This window comes from Pygoscelis adeliae, unplaced genomic scaffold (assembly GCF_000699105.1).
Source record: "Pygoscelis adeliae isolate BGI_AS28 unplaced genomic scaffold, ASM69910v1 Scaffold38, whole genome shotgun sequence".
NCBI lineage: Eukaryota > Metazoa > Chordata > Aves > Sphenisciformes > Spheniscidae > Pygoscelis > Pygoscelis adeliae.
Window position 1 is genome coordinate 1538630 of NW_008825614.1, and position 22715 is coordinate 1561344.

A 22715-nucleotide genomic window follows, 5' to 3' on the forward strand; every position below is an offset into this window, starting at 1 on the left:
CGGAAAGAAGCAGGGGGGAAACATGCTGAGATTTCTTAACTGTTTCAGAACACGAGTGGTAAAAGCTCTCTTTCTTCGGGGGCCTTAATGTACTTTAGTATGGTTGTGGAGCCTGGGTAATACCTGGTTTTGTAGGTCTTAAATTGTTGATTTTAGCAAAGTTGAGCAAAGATATTCTGTTTTCAGCTTTTGGAATTCTTTATGAGAAGTTAAACTAATAGACGATCGTCAGTAGACCTACTGGTACCAAAGAAACCAGCAAAGCTTCCTGCCAATATTAACTAAAGAAACTTCCCAAACAAACAGCTCTATTAAAATGTGAAAGAATAAATACTGTTGTTCATTTGTCTCTTAAGTTAAAAATGCCAATTTTTATCAGATTGCAGGCCAAAATTATCTAAAAGTGCCTTTCAGTGTTGCATTATGCATATAAGGTTACTGCCTCAACCAACTGCTTGATATTTTGTGCACTTTCAATCTCAGGTATTTGATGCTGGTGACTACTTCGGTATAATGCAAGTAGAAGAGGTGGATGAGGAGGAGGAAGGTGATGAAGAAATGGAAGAAGAATTAAAAAAGAAACCAAATCCTGGAAATGAGCCTTGTTTCAAAGTTATCGTAACAAATGAGAATGGGCTTCAAGCCTCCAATCCCGATAGGTGAGTAGTGATTTCAGAACTAGTGTTCAGTCTTTGAGTAGTCTTAAACCCTAAAATGATACGGACAGTTTGCTTTAAAACTTGTTTCGTCCTATTCAAAAATCCTCTTTTCTTACTAGAAGACATAGCTGCCTGTTTGAGGAAAGGTGCATGCTATGAGGCACATCTTGCAAAGGGTACTAGGAGTGCAAATATCTTAACATTGTTCTTTTTTAAATCATGCAGGAAGATGCTTAGAAATCGGTTTTAGTAAACTGAGGGAGAAAATAGGGAAAAGACAACCTTGAAATGAATTCTGCAGAAAGAAAACAAAAACTTTGTATCTGCAAGACTGTGTGTCCTTGCGGGGAAAAAAAAACTGAAGAAATAATTGTGACCTTCACAAATCTCAGGCTAAGGAGGTATTTAGCAGCTCCAAAGTAATGATCCATGGACTATTAAATTTCCTCCAGTTGGCTAAAATATAATTCAAGAGTGTGATAGTGTGATTGCATGCTATGCATGCGTATATAATTGAATACATCAAGTTACTGTTGGCTTTCTGCAGAATCAGCTTAGCTGTCATGAATATGAGACTAGTGTACAGCTATAAAACTAGAAAAAAGTTGCATAAGAAACAACTTCATGTTACAGCACAGTTTTTTGTGTTCTTACTGATTTCAAACATAGGCTATTTGTCATATATTAATAAATGGCAGTGAGATGAAGTCAATTCTGCTGGAGATCTAAACGCAATTCTGCTCAGTTCTATAAAACTTTTGCCAGGACTTTCATACTTTTTAGGTCTTAGGTAAACATACAAAGTCTAAAAATCTAAATTTAGCCTTGATGAGTGAAAACAACATAGAGCATAGGTATCTGCCTTTACATGCCTGCTTTAACCTAAGTCATTGCTTCTCTAAATCTGAGAACACACCTAAATTACAAAGTTCAAAACAGCTCTTGTGATAATCTTGGGCTTCTTTGCAGCATTCAGATGTGTGGGAATGTAGGAGCAGAACACCAGCACACCTGTTTGCTAACAGATTTCCAAAGAGCTTGATCTTAGCATTCTCTAGAGTCTTTAATTTTAAAATTAATTGAGGTTTCTTCTGTATGTGGAATCTGAGATACAATAATTGTTCAAGGATACTTGGTGTACGTGACAGCGGACATGTTTTTAACTTTCTGAAATATGAGTGGTGGGGTGGTTTTGTTTGGAGGGGGTTGGTTTTTGTTTGTTTTGTTGGGGGTTTTTAGCAAGTAGAATTCAGATTCTTCTCTGACTTGGTTCGGTAAGAGGATATAACCAAAATGTGGGATAACCCTTCTGTTTGAATAACTATGTGTTTTTTGTAAAAATCATGCAGCCTAAACAAGAGTTAAACATGTCAAGGGAAGCTGTGCCAGTTGTGTATGATTTTGTTTTGGGTTAGATCGGTAGTTCTTTAAACCAATGCATTTTTTCTAAAAAGACCAGGAACACCCAAAAAAACCCAAAGACAAAAAATAAAAAAAACTTAATCCTTTTTTTTTTTAATAGCAAATGATACAGGCTTTTCATTATCAGATCTCTCCACTGAGTTGTACAGATGACAGTAGATGTCACAGAGCTCATGGCTAACAAGATCCTCGAATACTTTTGCAAAATAATGTATTGTTTTCCTTCTTCAGAGAAGAATATCTGGTTGATACAGTGGAGTTAATGATCAAAAGGGAAGAAACTCTTGTGTTCCTGGCCTTTAAAGGGAACTGGGCTTACAAACTGAGTGCCCTGTTCTGTGTTTGCTCCTCGTTTTCATGGAAATACTAACTAATGCACAATAAGCTTTCTGGAACAAAAACAGAGTGTAAGTTACTGCTGGGAAGTTGTTCCTAACCTGTAATGTCACAATGTGTACCCTGGGAGGGACTTCAGGAGTAAAAGAAGACTTAGTTATCAAACCATCTACAAGGAAACGTAGCTCTTATTCACAGAACATCTGGTAATATTTGTGTGAAAATATACTGTTGTAATGTTACCAAAATTCTCTTTAAGCATTTTCCTCATCGACCACGCCTGGACATACCGTGTTGAACATGCCCGCCAGCAGCTGCTTCAGGTACCTGGTTTACTGCACAGGATGACAAATCTCATGGGAATCGACTTTCACGGAGAGATCCCAGATGAGGGCAGTATTGAGCAAGTGTTGCAGGAAATGTGGAAATACAATCAGACCTACCAGCTTTCTCAAGGGGTAAGTCTCTAAGGCCTAATTAGAATGCTAAAAAGTTCTGAGCAGTCCTGAATGAAGACATTCCAATACATGGCTATTAACAAAGATACATTTTCAATACAAAAAAGGTCATTTACAGGCATTTCGGAATAAACTTCTACTTGGAAGGAGAGCAAATGCCATGTAGGGCTAAAATGCACGGGGGCTTGCTACCAGCTTTCTGATGAGAACTTTGAGGGGATTTTTATAGAGATGGGAAGAGTCTGCTGCAAAAGAAGTGAGCTAGAAGGGGAAGATCTGCTTGTGTATTATGTGGGTTTTTTCTACTCAGACTTTCTCATAGTGAGGGAAAGAATGTCATGAATCAACTGTCTCACATAAAAGTGAGTGTCTCAGCTATGCTCACAGTTTTCCTCACCTGTATAGAGTGCTTTACATACCAGGGATATATCTACACTGTCAGATAACTTCCTGGTTTGTATTTGGCAACTGATTGTCTATACTGTGTAATGTTAGCTCACCCTCAGGTGAGAACCAGCTAGCTTCAAAATGGAACCTAAGTGTCTCTGGGCATAGCTTACTCTAAGGGCTGCTACTTTTAGGTAGTGTGGATAAGACCACACCAGGTTTGGTCCCTCTGCCCTACATATTCCTTCAGCACTGTACCAGCAGGTTTTGAGCCTTCAAACACCCTGAAGTGCATACGTGCCATTTCTGAGGGAATACAACCCTCAGGGTTCAGTTAAAAACACTTGTAGGGGCTGCAACGTACCTCATAGGCTATTGTGAATATTTTGGATTAAAGAGGAGAAAGGCAAATTCTTCAGGCCAAGCCCTGTGTGGAATGGGCAGGGCTAACCCTGAGCAAGTATGAGCATGACTAACCTGCACCTCTTAACTCAGGGGCTTGAGGTTGTTCCTTGGAGTGGACACCTTTTTCAATTACGGTATCAGCTTAGCTCACAGTAGTATCAGGCCTGAAAAATCCCTGAGAAAGTGATAGTTGTGACTGCTTTCTTTTTTCCTTGGTTTGTTTTTTTTTTGTTTAAATAAAAAGGAGATCTGAACAGTATCTCTCAATCTTTCTACCCTATGTCTTTGTTTCCCATCTTGTTGTCATGAGTGGCTTGTGAATAGGGTGGAATTATCTGTGTTACCACTTGAAAAGTGCTCTCCTGGAAGACAATTAATTCGACTTGTAGCTGAATTTGTCTTCTGTTCCCCTTTCTGGCACTGGGCTGCCTGAATGTCTTAAGGCTAATCTGTGCCTCCATTTCCGCATCTGTAAAAGGGCGACAGTAGTGCTACCAAGCAATTTAAAGTTTATTCACTCATTCAGGATTTTATCATGACAAGTGTTGCAGCCTCAACACTCTTACACCCAGCTGTTGTTGCAGGGAGCAGTTCTGCTCTCGTTCACTCTTAAGCTGTAAACTTCCAACTCATCCTTGTAGTGAACTAGTTCTGATAGAAACTGCAGGAAAACTAACCCTACCAAAAAAACCAACCAGCCTTCTGCTGCTTTACCTTCCTGAACTGGCTAGTTTGGTAGAGGGGAAACAGGTCTAGTAAGCAACAGCACTAGCATAAGAAAGAGGACGGAACTGTGCATTTGAGATGGGAACAGGCTGTTCCCAGCAGTGGCTGGATGCTAGTCTGGCTTAGCCTCCGAGTTGCAGGGATGGGAGTGTTACTCTGTACTTTGCACCTGCTCACAATCTTGGCTAGAGTAGGAAACAGAGAAATGGTGTAGGGGGTGCTGCCAGTGCCTTCTGTCTTGCAGTGCTTTTCTAGCAGTTGATATGTGCAGGATGTCTCACTCTCTTTAATCGTACAGACTGCTGAGGAGAAGGTTCCTGTCTGGTACATTATGGATGAATTTGGATCACGCATTCAGCATTCAGATCAGCCTAGCTTTGCAACAGCACCTCTGTTTTATATGCCTCAACAAATTGCTTACACTGTTCTCTGGCCTTTGAGAGACCTTGAAACTGGTGGTAAGTGTGTGTCTGTAAAGTTTTTTGAGTTTTTTATGCCCGCAACAGAAGATGTGCCATATTCTTACAAATCACTGAGCACTTCACAGCAGAGCAAATATTTCAAGACCAAAATGACTGCATATTTTCAGTGCTATCAAATTTAAAAGTTCTCTGCCTGATATTCCTAGCACCATAATTTATGTGAGATAGAGGCCTTCATTCGTCAAAAAATGTTGTTAATGTTTTATTGACAGAGAACTTCAATCTTGCAACACTGTCCTAGTGAAACTACTGATTCAGTCATCTGAGAGTTTAAAAAAGAAATTCCTTAAAAGTCTATGTTTGTAGCTCTGAGTCACAAAGTCAAGTACTTGAAGTCAGAAAATGCCAGGCCAACCGTTTGCTCCTGTAATCTTGGTTGGGGGCCACCTTATGCCCCCATCATGTAGAGGAGATAAGTGCCCAGCTGTCTGACTAAACTGACATTAAGTGAGATGGTTTTGGACTAATTTTTGCATCCTAAATAATACCTTTTTTAATGTCGTTCTTTAATTATTTCTAATTTTGCATTTAAATAAAAAAGTTGTGGTATTATTAACTGTTCAGCTGTCATTGGTGTGATATGGCGTGAGGAAGACTTTCAGTGGAGAATGAAAGGCAGTTCCTAGAAGGTTCTCCTTGTTTTGGTGCAGATGAAGTGACTCGTGATTATGCTTACGGGGAACCAGATCGCTTGATCAGGAAGTGTGTTTTGTTACCGTGGGTGCCTAATGAAGTGTTGGATGTCAACTGTTTTACACCAGAGCCATCAGATGAGCATTACCAGGTATAACTTTAATAAATCTCATATTTTATCTCTTTTAAGAAGATGTAGTGGGTAAAAACATTACAAAAATTCTGTTTTTGCTTCTTTTTAGGCTTAAAGATTGATTCAGAGTATAGCTATTAACTAAAAAAAAACCCCAAACAAATCATTTCAAAGAAAGCATGTTGAGACAAGAAATGTCTTATGCATAATATTTAACTATTTAAAAACTGAAGCAACGCAAATTATTTCTAATATGTTACTGTAATATTGTATAACTTTCTTTATAAGCGTGCTGTAAGGTACATCATATAAGGTACCCACCTTCCAGTTAGATATTTGAGACGTTGCCTAATAGGCTTACCGATTGGATTTATTATTGTAGCACTTTTGGTCAGTCTTGAATTACAGAAAGATTTATTTTAGTTTTTTAGGAGTGGTTATATTTTTTTAACCTGGCTACTCACTCAATGTCGTGGTTTAGAACCATTAAATATTGGAGCAGAGATGTCTTTAGTTTGATGGCACTGTTATAAAGTACTCATCTGTTTTGTTTTGTGCTCTCCTTTCTGCTAAAAGTTTGTGATATTTTAAGGATGTGAAATTATTGTTGTTTGGAATCTCCTTTTCATGAACCAGATCTGCATGAGGTTCTTTTTTAAGAAAAAAAAAGGAACCTGATGCCTGTGAGGACACTGTACTGGCCACAAACTGGCGTTCAAAGTGCAGCTTCTGAAGATTAATCTATACTCTACTCCAACTGTATGTTTCTTGTGATAGAGGATAGGCAGAAAATGCTGGATCCAGCTTGTTATTAATAATATCTAGTCAGAAATGAAGTTTCTGCCAAATTTACTACTAAGAAGGAAATTAACTCTATCCCTGCCGAAACCAGGACAGAAAGATATACATTCAAAATAGTTAGCTGTCTTGTAACCTAAGTCAGATTGGTTGGTTGGGATTTTACATTTTTGGAAGAGGGGTAGATGTGCTTTGCATTTACAGATGAGGAACAACAATGTAGCCATAGTTTCATGTCTTACAGGTGTTCTCTTGGCAAAAGGGCCTGGATCTCAGACAAGGCAATTTTTTCCACGTTTTAATTCTGTTTTACGATGATAGGTCAAGTTAAAGAACTGTGTGTGGCAAATGGGCAAACAATATCCTCCTTTACCACCCCACCTGAAAAACATCTTCTCAAAGCATCCTTTTTTCTTTACTGTGTCTCTGCCACTCAGCTATTGAGAAGAGATGACAGCAAAATATTGATGCTAGAACCAACCAACAGAGCTTTCTTTTACTCTAGAATGTTTAGCTGTAGATTAAAGTCTTAAATGGTGACAGACCAGTGAAGAATAGCTTAGGGCATAGCACGTCCTTAAGCACCGAAAGTGAAGTGGCTAGAAAGAGATACCATGTTGCTGACACTTCCAATTCCCCTATTTTCACATAAGCAGAGCTGCATGCGCAAAAAAGTACAGACAACTTCAGAGATCAGTTTACAGCACTAATATGTGAGCCAGCAGTTCTGCAGGGAAATACAGTTGCGTGAAAATGTTTCTAAACGTTTCTGCAAGTCATACGGTTTCAAAATCGCTTGCTGCTATCACTGTATAATTTCTGCAACTGCTTTACTACTATGTGCAAATAATCACTTGTTGTTAAATGGACTGTGTTGTTGTTTTTTACTATAGCTAAGGTTGTTATATTTCTTATTCTAATTTTCCATTAAATAAACCTGAAGGCTTTAGTGTTCTATTTAAAAGAATCACAGAGTTGTTACAGCAACATTGTGGCTTAACTTTTACCTGATTTTTGTTCTGTTACCTAATTCTGGTCTCCAACACAGATCACAAAGGCTGTAACTTAAATGGTACTATGGGTAATGATTGGGTAATGATTGCAGAAACCAGTGTCAGGGGAGGCGGCTTCTAATGATGTGTCTGGGATGAAAGACGTATTTCTTGGGGTGACTAGAGTAGTTGCTGTTCTGCAGCAGCTCCCTGCATTCGAGTTGCAGAAAAGGCAGTAATGAATCCTCTGGTACTGTTCTGAGAATTGTAGTCTTCTCTTAAAAGTACAGGCTCCCTTCCTATTCTTAGGTGACTGCAGGAATTATTTTGTATTTGTACTGTCCAGTCTATTTTAGAAGGTGATGTCTAAGATCTTAGATTACAATTGTGGTTTTGTTTATGCTTTCCAGTTATGTATGATTGTATTCCCCATAACAGCCTTAAAGCTAAAGAGGTATTTCTATAGCTGGACAGACACTTCACCACTGCAACTTATGAGGACAGTGTGCAGCAGCTGGAACTCAGGGAGCTGTTGCAGAACAGCAGCCACTTTGGTTTCTCAAGATGCACTTCTCCCATCCCGGAGTTTTGTGAGCTACTTCCTTTGGCAGGGTATCAGCAATGATCCAAATGCATATTTCCTTTGACCAGTCAGAGGTGTTGTAGAAGATGGAATGAGACTTTTTCAAGCGTGTTTACTGCTGAAGACTGCAAAAAGCCTTTTGCTCACTTTTACAGGAGCAGAATTAGTTCCAGCCTCCTATATTTTTTTTTATCTGTAATAAAACATCATGGCTAAATGGACAATCTTCCATTTCGTTTGAAATACAGTAACTTTGTCTTTTACTGCATATGATCATCTGTGACTTGATATTTTGTTTAATGCTTAGGAGAAACAGAAATTTTTCAGGGTGCTTTGACAGTGTTGATAAGCCCTGGTCTTGAAGCCGTATTTCTTGTTCCTTTTTCACTAACAGCCTCTTACCTCTGCTCCCCTTCTGCCTCTGCTCTTGTACTGATTTTTTTTCCCCTCCCTAAGCAGCATATTATACAACATAATATATTTCTCAAAATGCAGCTTTGGTGGAATTCACTTGCACCGAAGACAATGGACTGATGAGACATGCAGATGGACTGTCATTTTTACTGTGACTACAAATGTACCTGTATACATGTATTTAAATTCTTATATGGAGATAAGGAATTGCAGAAAATGATCTGTAAAGGTTTACAATTTGAGAAAATTTCAACAGGCTAAACTTCAACAGACTATTGCTAATAAAACACTTGGATGAACATTGAGTCATACGGAATATTTTACCTGTAGCTTCTCCTTAAAGATTATGTTGTTTTTCAATCCCTTCTTTTATAAACACGATTATGCACACTTTAAAATTCAGTTTGGTCTAAGCTGCTGTTCATATCCACTGAATATTGTGGAGTTTGACCTCAGGCTGCTCATTTATTCTGCCGAGTATTAACTTTTTGTGGTTTTTTTGTTTTTTAGGCAATTTTAGCAGAAAACAAGGAAAAACTGCCTGTAATGATAAACCCACCAGTTTATGACAAAGACAAAGTTTTCAAGTATGTATCTGCAAACAAAATGCTTTCTTACCAAGATTAAGTATAATAAGTGCAATGTGCTGAGGCTGAACAGTCTTTTCCAGCTTTGAACAACAGAGACAAGTTGAAGGTGTGTTTTTACATAGCCACTTGCTTAAGATTCTGACTTACTAGTTGTTCTTGTTGGATTCTTCAGAGTAAATGGATGTCACTTACAGAATTTCTAAAAATAAATTTAAGATTTTTTTTTTTTTAAATAAGCGCCACCTTCCTGGTGAAAGAAAAGTTGCATAATGTTGTAACTTTTCACTAAGGAATATAACTAAAGTATGTAAGGAAGACTGAAGACTTCTCTTCTGCATTATAGCATGTACGTCCATAGGGGTACATGTGCTTCTCTGTGCTGTGTGAATATAACAGTCTATTCCCCTTCTTTAGATGAGATTGCCAAGCAGGAATCTTGTCAAAACCTGGGATGTTTTAAGCTGGATATGTGCCTTACTACAAAAATGGAGTGTATGGTGTGAAACTATTTCAGAAGAAAGCTGGAAGAACACTGCAAAGATAAGGGATTTCTGTGACCAAAAGCAGTGGCACTGCATGGCTAGACTGCCTTATTACTAGTTTTATTCCAGAAAAATGTACTATTACATAGCATTGCTGTGAGTTGCACTCCAGGGTGTTTGTAGTCTGACACTGGGATCCGAGCTCTTGCTTGCAACATTTTGCTTAAGGGATGAGGTTAGGCTAAAACATATTTGCTAGGTATACTCACACCCCAGCTTCTTGTGTTGAGAGGAATAATTATTCATTAGATCAACTTTGCTTGGGAAGAACTACTGAAAATCAAAGTCACTTTGAATTGAGAGGCATTTGTTAACTTGCTCAGTGATAGTTTAGATTTTAGTATACAGTTGAAATCTCTGGTTACAAGACTTTGAGGATAAGCAAAAGCTATTTTTTTCATGCGGGGTACTTGCTTCTATTTCAGATAAGGGAGATGCATTCTAACAGAGATGGAAAGAAACAGTGAGGATGTTGGGAAATGTTGACTTATTTTTCACGGCTACCTCTTTATTTTGCATCTCATATTTCAGGTGAATGTCATTCACATCAGGGAGGCAGAGAGGGAAGGAGGGGGGAAACACATGCCATATCCTTCCTGCTCTGCTTCTAAGGAATGTCATCAACACCTTGTCCATGTACTCCTAAGGGTTTTCCTCTCTTCTTCTTTGCCCAGTTCCTGTCTGGAGAGGAGAAAGGAGAGCAGGTTGGCCTCCACAGGAGGCCAGAAGGTCCTTCTTGTGTTCTGAATTTCACCTACCAAAGTTCCTCCAGGAGCAGGGTAGCATCTCAGAGTCCAGATGACCTAGTAGGAGCTGCAGTCTTCCAGTGCTCTTGGCCTCTTTCAAAGCTTTAAAGGTTTTAAGGCTGCCAACGTGGACAGGCAGATGGGAATGTGTGAAGCTGGATAGGTGTGTGTAGCCTGTTAACATGTATGTTTTGCATACATACACATGTCATTAAATGCATGAGGTTACAAAGTTCAGAACCTGGGACAAATTCTTAGTCATCTTGTTTCCAAATAGAGCTAAGACAGAGAATGGGAAGATGAAATAAATGTTAAACCTGAATCCTGAAAGGCAGGGGAGAGAGCAAGTACATGTAGTTTGATATAGCAAAATTATAGGTTCAAGTAGGTCTTGTAGCATTAATAGTAACTGCTGCCCTGGGGAGATTGTTCTATCCAGCTGTATTGATTGCTGGCTTGAAAAAAAGGTGGATAAAAGACCTAAACGTTTCAAGGACAAAATTCATATGAAAAGTCCTTCCAGTTTGTGTTGGGCTTGATCATCTCTTTTTCTCTTGATCTTCTCGTTCATGTGTCTCTTCAGCTACCTCAGTCATTTCTTAAAGATGCCCGAAGAGCTGTTACAAGACAACTCTGTTTTGATCGGTCTTGTCAGCTCTGTGCTTTGGGAGTTGATTCTCATAACTGCTTCTTAGCCTTAAATGCTTTGAGTAAGTAACATCTAACATGTTTTATATTATTTGCACAATTCCACTGGCTAATATCTTCTTTAATCCCAGACTTTATAGCATCCCTACTAGGACTGCTGTATGACAAGGGGAAAAAAAAACCTCATTCAGGAAGTATGGTTAGCTGGCTTCATTAGTTCAGTGTGTCATTGATATCGGAATGAAAGGTCCAGAATAGGTTGGCTAATATCACAGTATTGTAGTGTAGAGGTTCTGTCATCTATCAAACCCAGAATGGGACTTGGTGCATTTCTTATCTGTCTGTATTTTTATGTATATATGTGGATGTGTATTATCAGAGTAGACACTGGAATGTGTACCGACTTACTTAACTTAAAACAAGGGAATACCGTAGAAGATCCTACGTGCTCCTTAGATAACAACAAAGGAATTGCCCAGTAGTTGTCAGGTGCCTGCCCTTATAGCCTGTGTTCTTCAGTGCAGAGGTCTGTTTTTTTCCAAGTGTATGCATTAATACTGGATATACTAAAGTACCTAAGGGAATCTGACCACTAAACTCAGTGATAGGTGTTGGCAGTGAAATACATTAATTTTATATAGTGTTTCTATGAAATCTTCCTTCTCAGAATTAAATCATATGCCTTCCAGAGCCTTTGACTGTCCCAAGACTTTTATGGTAAGAGGATTGCGTATAGAATGGATGGAGTAACTTAAAAACTTGGAACAAGTGGAATGGCCTTATTTTCCCCTCTAATCTTAACCTCCATCAGCTTATTTCAGTGGTCTTCCTGCACTTAGCAAAGGTAGATTGATCTGTTTCTTCTGTGCTGCATTTTTGTGTTCTATAAGCAAGTCTTAAGATACATAATCCAGAGTGCTCTGGCACATGAATTTCTTAGCAAGACTTCAAGATTAAGAAAGCAGGCTTTTTATTGTTAATGTGAGTAGCACCTCTGTGAAATCTTGTTTTGGGAGCTACTGGGGGGAGGGGGCAAGTCTTTCTAATAGTCTTTGATAACTATATATTATGGAAGATACCACTATCTTCTGTGTATCTATAAAGGCAGCTCAGTGTTGTAGTGGGAAATTTTTGAAAGAGAAGTATTAGTTTTTTAGGAAGGGGGTTCTTTGTTTTTAATACTTAATCAGGGGAAAAAAGAGTACCAGAATCTTTCTTTAAGCCTGCTGTTCGGAGGGACTGAATGCAGGTCACTACTTGTATTTCTGTGTGGTGTAGAGCTTATGTAGAGCACTTAAGTGAATTAACACTGGGGGGAAATTGATTTTTGGATGTGCAAGAGGAGGTGACCCATGTCTCAGCTGAATCCCCGATTTGTGCAAAGAACACCCTGCTCTTCAGCTGAGAAAATTAGCTGGTGTCTAGCCAGCAGTGGGAGTTTATTACTAAATGATGTATTTGGAAACATGGAATTAAAAAGGGGGGGGGGGAACTTCTGATTAATTTATGTCTAGGGAATGATGTGGAATAAGATTTATTGGAGTTATCAGATGCTGGCAGGCTCTCCAGGTATCCTTTCATGCTGTTTAAGGCCAAATGCCTTGGCCTCAGGCCTTTGTTACAGCAGCATTTTTCATACCATTGCCTCTGTCTGACTGGAGTTAAGGGAGTTTGCCACAGGGGTTATGTTTTTGTTTGGTCTTAAGCACTGATTAATCTGTTTTAACACCTTAGGTTATAGTTCAGCCTCATTGTTTACCCTAGTTGGAAGAATTGTCGTGAGAACCATCGGTTGATGAAACAGAAGTCTCAAAGATATTTGCTGTAGCTGCAACTGGAGGGGAAGGAAGCCTTACTCTTGACTCCCAAAGATCCCCTACTGAGTTACTTCCACTAATTTCAGTAAAAACCTTTTATTGAACTTTACCTGTAAGGGCATTCAAGGTCTCTGGTAGTTCATATGCAAAGGAGTCCTATCTGTGACTCCTCATAGCTCCAGCGTAACACTAATTTTGAGCGGAGGTTTCACTTCTGTCCTGGAGAAAGCAACTGTAACTGGACTGTTTTTGCAGATAACTGACCAAATGATTGTACAGCCTTAGCCCAACTCTAACCGTGGCTGTACTCCAAATACATAGTGTTATACAAGTTTTATCCAACCACATTGCTTTTCAGAATGAGTGTACCAAACTCTATCCTTGGCTATGTTACTTTTACCCTTTTTCCTGAGCTGGAAACCAGACACTGCTCACATAGGCTGGAGCGGAAGCTGGGAATCCTGAAGGCCAGCATTCCAGCACTCTGCCAGAAAAAATAGTGCAATATGTTAGCAAAATATTTCCATACCATGCTAAAGGGGCTTAATCACATGAAGGGGGAGGGGAAAGGCGGTGGCGGCGCAGGGAAACAACCTATTGCTGCTCCCATTTATTGAGTGGCTTTAACAAGTAGAATAGGTCCATTGTGTAGATCTGATGATCCTCTTGCTGCTAAGATCTGTTAGCTAGGTTTGGATCCAGCTACCCCGGACTAGTGCCTGTGGGATGATAACTTGTGTTGTAGGGTGTGTTTGTAAGGGACTGATCTGGGACTGTAAGAGCAACTTAAATTCTAGTATTTCTTGTGTTGCATGTGCTCTTGCATGTATATTTGGGGGGGGATGTTGGATGCTTCAGTTATGTTACAATGCTTTGTTACAGCATTGTAAGGCCTTTTATCTTCAGGTCACCACTTCGATTCCCTATTGTTTCAGCAGTGACTAAAAGTTTCTCCAAACCAGTGGATATTTGGATAGCTTGTATACGAAATGGGTTTGGTGGAACTTTTACTGGATCCTGTATCAAATTTGGTTTTGTACTTTCCCCTAGTGTGCAGACTTACAAGGAGAAGCCAAGCCACATATTGCAGAAAGAAATGTTAGTGGGGCTATATGAAGGTGCTAACTTCGCTCTGTTGCAACAGTGGGGAAAGACTGGTGACTTCTTTCAACAGGGATGCCAGGCTGACTGTCTTCATCTTCTGTGAAGTCAGCTGTCTTAGGCTCCAGCGTAAATAGTATAACCATTGTAGTATGTCGCACATGGAGCTATGCAAAACATCTTACTTTTTTTTTTAAATACTATATTTCCCCCTGTGACTGGGCTATTTTTACAGTTCATTATTTCAGAGAAGTCTCTCTCAGGGGAATATATCTTCCAGTTGGTTAGTAGCAGAGGAGGAGAGGAAAGTTACACAACTGATAAGAATAGGTCTGAAGAGGAGGAAGAATATAGTGGTTTCTCATGGAAAAAATTAGTGGTTGCGTAGTCTGTTTAAATGTTCCCTTACCATGAGGACTGTTTTCTATGTCAGTCTTGCTTTTTGAGTCATCATGCTGAATTCTGAATTAAGTGACCTCGCCTTAAGCTGTAAAATCATCAAAATAACCTTTATTGCTATCTGCTTATTTTAGCATGTCAGATAGCCAAGTCACTGGTTTTGTTTGAGAGGGGAATTTTCTAAGATATGCAACATCTTTCCTCATTCTTGGATATGTTCTGTAATGTGTATCAGGTTTGGGTTGGGTTTTGGTGTGGTTTATTTAATGGAGCTGGAAGGGGATTTGTATTAAACCTCAAGGTTGTGTGTACTTCCTGCACATACATAATGTACATACTTTCATATGTTTTGATTGTTTCGAAATGTCTCTGTTCATGTGCAGTTCTGAAAATAGTCTTCTAAAGCTACTGAGTTAAACTGACAAGATTTCCTATGAATTTTTCTTGTGAATGACAGCAGGTTGATTTTTTAGGGCTCTTCCAACAACAAAGGCATTTATGAGGTCTCTCTCAAGGACTTTTCATGTAGAATAGTGAATTCGTGTTAGTGCTTCTGTCAGGGACTTAATCACTGTCTTCTGAATTGCTATTTTTGTGAAAGTTGTAGGAGCTAAACTATCTTTGAGATTTCTGTCTCAAAATACTTTTTTTTTTAATCTGCCCCACTTCAATTTAAAACGTTTCTGTGTGTTAAGAAGAGATTGTCACAGATAGCATGTATTGGTAAAGCACAATTCTTGTAGGAAGCCAAGCTTAAAACTTTTTTTTCTGTTCAAGCAAGAGTTGATCAGTTTCAGAAACCAAACTCTCACTTTTTTCTTCATATGCCTTTTTCTTCTTCTAGGGTTTTCACAGACATTCAGCAAGTCCTCAACAACCTGACACATCCCCGTTTTGTATTCACAGACCACGAGGGAGAAGCAGACATCCTCTACAACTTCTCACACTTCAAAGATTATAGGTTGCAATTGTTCCCCTGATAATACAAATTCTTTTGTTGCTATAAAAACTGTGTTCCCAAAGGCCTCCCCAACATTCCTCCTTCACCTAACAACTCCTCTGTTTTGTAGGAAGCTAAGTGAGGAAAGGCCTGAGGTAATGCTGAATCAGTTCCCATGTGAGAACCTCCTGACTGTCAAAGACTGCCTGGCATCCATCTCTAGGCGAGCTGGAGGACCAGACGGGCCAAGATGGTTGCCTCGTACTTTTAACCTCCAAACAGAATTGCCTCAGTTCATCAGCTACTTTCAGCAACGCGACAGAAGGTGGCTTATGTTTCCGCTTCTTTACATTTTGTGCTTTCTTAATCCCACTTTCCTCAAAGGCCAGTAGCCTGCATTTTGGGATTGGCAGCTGTTACACCACCATGAGTTTGCTTTTGGTGCGTTTATGTTCAAGTGAATTTTACCTGGAAAGTGTGAGTTCTTTAGATATTTTCTTTAATGTAAGAGAAGTTAAGCAATGCATTTTGAAACACAAACTTCGCCATGATTTGAATACAAATTTGAAGCTGTTGCTTTTTGTCTAGTCAAGATCTTACCTCTTGTATTTAACAGATATACAAAGGATCAAAATGTGTTTTCAACAAATGTGGGTTTTTTTTCAGGGGACCAGTAGCAGTTGTTCTTGTACTTAAGCCAGAGTGAAAAATGTTTAGAGTTAAAATACTTAGGTTCTGTAAGGTTGTGAAAGTAAAATCTAGGTTTAGTGTTAGCCTAAAGCAGTTGTGGAGCTTTAGGGTTTTAAATCCTCACTCTTTCTGCTGGTGCAGCTGCCTTGGAGTGGATGGAAACTACAATTTTCTTTTGGTAAGAGAGAAAGAGAGCATTAGGTACTGCTAGTGAAATAACCTCTTATGCCTGGCGTGGAGTATTCTGGCTGAAATGTTGCTTCCCTGGTGACGTTTGCTTATGGTGCCACCTGCCAGGCATTTCATTTGGCTGTTCTTTGCTCTGCGTAGTCTGTTACTGACTGGCACGACCAGGAGAGAGCGCCCCTTCCGTGTATCCCTAGTGTTTGGTGTTTTAATTCCTTGTTAATGCCAAGGATTAACCATAAATGCAATGTGCATGTAGGGAATGGGAAGGAGAGGATAGGAAGTTTCAAATAAACAAAACAGACCCTCTTAAGTTAACACCACTAACTTCAGTTCAGTTTACACTGTTTATCATGAAGCTCGAGAAGTTTCTCAGGACGCTTTAATAGATGGGGGAAAGGAAGACATCAAGTGTCACCCTGCCCTTACTCAGAAAGATGCATTGAAAGACCAGCATGTTGCCTATTTTCCTCAAAGATATTTCAAAGAATATTGCCCCTTGAGGTGACTAGTTACTAGAAAGTGAGAAGATGGTGATGTGCTTTCATTTTCTTGCAATATGAACTGTTGAGATATTGTGTGATTTCTTCCCAAAGAGACAAGTTATGGTGTCAGTTAACGTGAGTGATTTGGAGGTGTTATTAGGGAATCAACTTAGAAAATTGCACGATACGCTGCCAGAATGTTCACAGACTCCTGGCAGAATGATTTCCACACCGTGACCTGTGCGCGTTCATGATGGTGCTGCCCCGTTGATGGATTGTTTTCCCCTTTTGAAGGAGTCGGATGCAGAAGGAAGAAATAAACAGTAAGAGCATGCTAGGCCCTAGCTGAAAAGATAAGCGAAAGCTACCGCTGCCTTTTCTCCCCTTCACGCCTAAGGCTTACCGCTCCCAGCTGTCAGTCAAAAGTCCTTAGTTCTTGCACTGTAGCTCACAGCTTTATAATGTATTTATTCAGGGGAGTACATAAATCAGTTCAAGTGGATGTTCAGACAGATGAATGAGGTGGATACTTACAGGTGTTGGCTTCTCTCTCTCTTTCTCTCAGAGGAGAAGACAATCACTGGATATGCAAACCGTGGAACTTGGCCAGAAGCCTGGATACTCACATCACCAACAGCCTGAACAATATCATCAGGCATAGGGAAAGCAGCCCAAAGGTTAGAGAGCATGGTTTCAAATGTGATTTAAAGGAAAGAGCTGAAAAAACTGCTTCATAGGAGGTCTAAAAATACAAAGAAGGAAATTTATTTTCTTCAAAATTCATATGCTGGCCATAAGCATACAGTTTCAATCAATTCAGAATTGACTCAGATTCAAATTGGTCAGCTCCATTCGTTGCAGTGATGAACTCAGTCTGGTGTGTTCTTATTTAAAAAATAAAACTTGCCCTGACAGTAATGAATACTCCAGTGTGGTGCTGCTTTAACACTAATCTTCAGACTGGCAGATGAACACACATTAGCTATAGTTAGCGTTGGTCATAAATTTTGGAACATTATTGCTTCTGACCTCTGGTTGATCGTTATTGCTGATCCACAGCTCTGCTCAGTGGCACAAAGTACCGTCTTTCCCAACAATAGATGAATCATGGACCTCTTCATAGGGAGTCTGCAATATGCAGTCATACGTCAGAGTGTCACTTCAGCTTTATTTCTGTTGGTGTGTGGACTGCATGTATTTTCTGGAATGCAGAAATGCACAAAGAATCGCTTCATATTTCTAGTTCAAAACAACAAAGTCACCAAAATCAGAAGTAAAATTAATTTTGTAATGTTTTTTTAAATGATTACATTCTGGCCTCCCCCTTTCCCCACCCTGATGTCAGAGTTTGATAAAAGGTACCTATTCACTAACAACACTGTGTATTCGTGCACACTTCTAAAGAAAAACTGAAATGTGTACAAGGATACCTTAAATCGTTGAGATCCAATGACACTTTGTTTTCATTTCAGTTGAATTATATTTACTGTGAGTGTTTTTGCTTTGTTGTAGGTAGTGTGCAAATATATTGAGAATCCAGTCTTGTTTCACCGAGAAGATGTGGGGATGGTTAAATTTGACATCCGTTATGTTGTATTGCTGCGGTCCATAAAACCACTCAAGCTGTATATCTATGATGTATTCTGGCTGCGCTTTTCAAATCGGTAATCATGTTCTCCTCATTAGTGTGGAGGGGCTTAGAATTAAAACTGATACCTTGGAAACTAAGGAATTGTTTTATTCCTTAGGGCGTTTTCACTTGATGACTTGGATGACTATGAGAAGCATTTCACAGTCATGAATTATGCTCCCGGTGTAACATTAAAACAGGTAAGCAAACAGTCCAAAACGTTCCCTCGCCTTTCCGTTGTTAGAAAATCTTCCAGTGCCTCCTTTGTGACTGTTGCCAAATAACCTATTTCACATCCACTTAAACAAGCAGTCAGTGTGTTGAAAGTACCCTAAGCAAATATTTTCCTAGGTTCTTCCCCCTCTGAACCCCTAATCATCTGTGATTATATAAGGTAATACAAACCTACATCCTGAATATAACCCACATTGATAGAGATCAGTAAAAGAATTATTAAAATGGCAGCTAATCATTGTCAAAGACTTCAGTGTGATCTTTTATAAGAAGAAATACTGGAACAAGGAAGGTGTCCAGGAACTGTCTAATTCCCTAGTTCTCTACCTGGGTTTGTATGAATGGAAAAATATACTTGATATTCCATTCTCTTATCTGATTGCTCAGTCATTCCCAACCAAAACAGTCTTTAATGTTGCTAAACTGTTTTAGGTACACTGTGAAGAATTTATTCCTCTGTTTGAAAAACAATATCCTGAACATCCTTGGACAACGGTACAAGTAAGTCAGCAATTCAACTTTCTTGTGTAAATGTTTGTGGATCTTTTTTTATTCGGCAAACTAGCTTTTCCAAAACTGTTCTTGTTTTTTTTTATGAATAAGATATACTTCATGTGTATCAGTTCCACAAAGGACAACAAATGTTAACCTTTACTTTAGAAGTATTTATTAACTTAGCATAATCCCCCCTTAAACATTTTGTTGTTAACATTTGAGAATTTTATTTCATGGTTGAGGATTCTTTATATTGGCCTTAGTAATAAAGCCAGTCCTGACTACCCTCAGGATCCTGGGAGCAGGATCTTTTTTTCTTGCAAGTTCCATCTTTTTTGCAGAAGGTTGCCAATAATCTAAGCCCATGGTTGTGAAGACTTAGTATTTCATGCAAAAAGGCAGGGAAGTCCAGGATATTAAGTGTGCTGATCGCTACAGATGTTGCTCACGTGACTGTGGAGAAGTTGTTTTCAAAGCCTTCACTACTCTTCAGTAGAATATTAACTCTGATTCTGAAAAGCTGAACCACTGAAGTATTCAGGCTCTTGCTTCCTTTGTTCCAAACAGCTTCACAAGATAAGGAGCTGTCAGAACAGGTAGGAGACTGAAGTAAATAGGAAATTACAGTGTATAGTAATCTCAGTGAAATGGCATCACAGGTTTTGATTTATCTATTTTAAGCAGAGCTGTCGGTCTAAAGATCTCCCTGTACACTTTCAGGTTAGCTTGCTGTGCAGCGCACTCACAAAATAAGGATGTGCCCAGCTGTGCCCACGTGGCTGATAGAAATAAGCGCTGCCCCTGCTCCAGGGGTACTGTGCTTGAAGGGTTACACTGCCGGATTGGATAGTGCAGAGGCTGCATTTGTATACTGTGGCACATTTAAAAGAAAAGTTAGGCTGGTCTTCTCTCTTTTCTTTAAGACTCCTCCTCCACCAACGTAGTATCTCTGAGCTAGTAAGTTAGTTTGTTAAACTAAATCTTGCCTTTGAGACTGCAATGCAGAACTTCCAGCTGCTGCCTCAGCTTCTCTGTGTTAGCAAGCTGGCGAGAGCCCTGTCCCTGGTCATTGCATTAATGACTTTTCACAAGAAAACAGATGGTTCCCTAATACTAGGGCATCTTTTATTTGCGAAGAGGAAGCTCCGAATGTTCCATAAGCCATTCAGGAAGGCGGATGAGGGCCTTCTCGTTGATTTTTGCCTGTGATTCATGCTTGAAAGAAAAAGCTGAATGTGAAGAGATGGTTCAGAAACATGCACAAAACTGAATTGTTGTGTTCTTCCATATTTATCGGGAGCTAGAAGATGCAGAATGAATGGTAGCTGAGCATTTATATGTGCGTATGCTTTCAAAAGTGAATAAATTACCCAACTATGGGTTGATTTCCATAAATTAATTTACATCTGTTTTAACTAGAACCTCATATCCAATCAATGATACTCAGAGTATGACAGGTTTTGCAGCATTAGGTTTAAAATAGTCTGGAAGAGACTACAAGAGGTGAAAAGAGATGTCAAAATACATACTGTAGGTTACCCAAAGTAGTACTGTGTGCAGAATAGGAAGTATTACACCATCTTTTCATTTGCAGAAGGAATGGTTCACTGCAGTGTAAACTTAATGCTAAAATTCACACCTGTATGTTCTTTCTGTTTTATTTCACTTTCACATTGGATATCTGATTGTTTCTCAAAATACCAGTGTAGTATGTTCTTAAAATCTCCATGTCCCCACCACCCTTTTTAGACAGGTGCAAGTGGGTAGAAGATTTTTCCTTACAGAACAAAACAAAATGAAGCTAGAATACAACTTAATAGACAGGAAAAAGTCAGAATTTCAGTTGTACTGCTGGTGTTCACAGAACTCTCCTGGGTTTTCTTTTTCCCCTCCTCTACACGTAAGTGCAATACTGTACATAATGTCTGAGAAGGGGGTTAATTCTAATACTAAATGCCCTATTCGCAGGATTTCCGTAGTACTGATTTGCTCCCCGGAAAAGTCCACGGGTATTGCCGGGTGCTTGGTGCTTTCACTGTGTTGTCTTTAGGTCTAAATGCACATTTTGAAGCTAATACTGTGCAGATTTTCATCTGTTGGCTAGTTTAATTTATACAAACTCTTTAAAAAGCTGTATGAATGAAGTGATTAAAAACATGTTTATTGCTTTTATGGAACCTCACTTCTTATTCAGAGAACTTTTCCTGTTATTAGGCAAATATTTTTAAGGCATTTGCTGAATTGTTCCAAGTTGCTTCAGCTAAACCTGCGCCTCTTGGTATCTGTGATTATCCGTCATCAAGAGCAATATACGCCGTTGACTTGATGCTTAAATGGGACACCAGCAGAGATGGTGAGGAGCTCATTTCTTTGAATGTTGAATTGTTTATATTTGCGGACCTTTTCAGAAATTTATTTCTTCTGTCTGAACTCTTACTGTTTTTCAAGCAGTGTGAGCTGCATGCTCTGTGCCTCCCACTGACATCAAAGCACATCTGGAGCTGCAGATCTGTGGGGTTAGCATCTACCATGCTGGTTAACAGTGATGATGGGGGAGCTGTTAACTGTGCTTGGCTGAGTCCTTGCTTCCCTTGTGCCCCTGCTACTGCCATTCTGTTGGAAAAAAAAAAAAAAAAAAAAAAAAAAAAACCAACCCAAAAAAACCAACAACAGAAAACCAACAACAGAACCCAAAACCACACACACAAAAACCCCAACTGTACAGCAATCTAGTCACTCTGACAGCAGCAAGTTTTCTTTCCCATTTATGGTGAGAGAATGTCTGAAATAGCCATGTCTTTATGAAAGCCTTAAAGAGACATCTTACTATCTGCAGCTTCCAGGCTTGGCCCAGTGTCTTCAATGCACAGTTAGTTATTAAAGCGGGGAAAGGACCACATTCACCATTTCAGTGCTATTGATGTCCTCAGGACCGTCACTCAGTTGTTGCCACGTCTCTGCAAGAACATGTATGTGAAGGTGCTTCATGTTAGTGCCACAGCATGGCCAACTACCTGGAGCCTTTCTTCCAGCCAGTTGTGGAGGACTGGTAGCAAAATTTGCCAAACAGGGTGAATTCTTTATTATCTCACCAGAAGGCTCGAAACTGTTCTGTAAGCATGCCCAACCCAGACATGTGTCTCTTGTAGGTAGAAAAGCAGCAGAGGCACCAACACAAAAAGGACTGCTGGGGGAGTATTAAACAGAACTGAGCGTACTCTTTTCTTGTGACAATGTGGTCCCCGGGATGCAGGAAAAATTCATCGCTTGTGCCCAGGTTTGCTGGAGGAGTGATTAGATGTTGTATGTTGGGTGGGTGCCCCTAGCCCAGTCCTGCAGTGGCTGATTCTGTAAATATTGAATCACTTTCATGGAGTGAGATGATTGAGAAACAGGAGGTGTACAACTGACCCTTTCCTGCTCAGATCAAGTGGAGCAAGGGGTTGAATTTGGGTCTGCTACGTCCATGTTGAATGCTCTTTCAACTGTCCCAGAGTTGTCTTGAATGGGAGAAGTAAAGCAACTCAATATTATTACTAGCTCGAGGACAACTATTGTAGTAAAAGGACCAACCTCACATTATAGCCCTGGCTGAACTGCGTAGGTCCCTAGCCTTTTGAAGAGGGGGGCACGGGTGCCAAAGTCATGGCTGTGATGCTGTAGGCAGCCTATGGACAAATAGGTTATTGCTTCTGTGCAGAGCACAGTATGGTTTACCTATGCATCAGAAGCTTGTACCCTCACTTACAACCTCAACACCAGACAGGAAAGAAAATCCTTTGTT

General features: G+C 39.6%; 1 protein-coding gene across 1 annotated transcript in view; it reads left to right on the plus strand.

Annotated features, from left to right (window-relative positions):
* The window catches only part of TTLL12 (tubulin tyrosine ligase-like family, member 12), a 32155-nt gene that overhangs the window by 8327 nt on the left and 1113 nt on the right, over nucleotides 1–22715 (plus strand). The window contains exons 2-13 of the mRNA XM_009332997.1: nucleotides 484–659; nucleotides 2677–2875; nucleotides 4692–4851; nucleotides 5526–5659; nucleotides 8939–9015; nucleotides 15116–15232; nucleotides 15342–15536; nucleotides 17138–17249; nucleotides 18085–18236; nucleotides 18321–18402; nucleotides 18869–18937; nucleotides 21146–21284. Coding sequence (XP_009331272.1) covers nucleotides 484–659; nucleotides 2677–2875; nucleotides 4692–4851; nucleotides 5526–5659; nucleotides 8939–9015; nucleotides 15116–15232; nucleotides 15342–15536; nucleotides 17138–17249; nucleotides 18085–18236; nucleotides 18321–18402; nucleotides 18869–18937; nucleotides 21146–21284 — 1612 coding nt within the window. The remainder of the gene's footprint in view (nucleotides 1–483; nucleotides 660–2676; nucleotides 2876–4691; nucleotides 4852–5525; nucleotides 5660–8938; nucleotides 9016–15115; nucleotides 15233–15341; nucleotides 15537–17137; nucleotides 17250–18084; nucleotides 18237–18320; nucleotides 18403–18868; nucleotides 18938–21145; nucleotides 21285–22715) is intronic.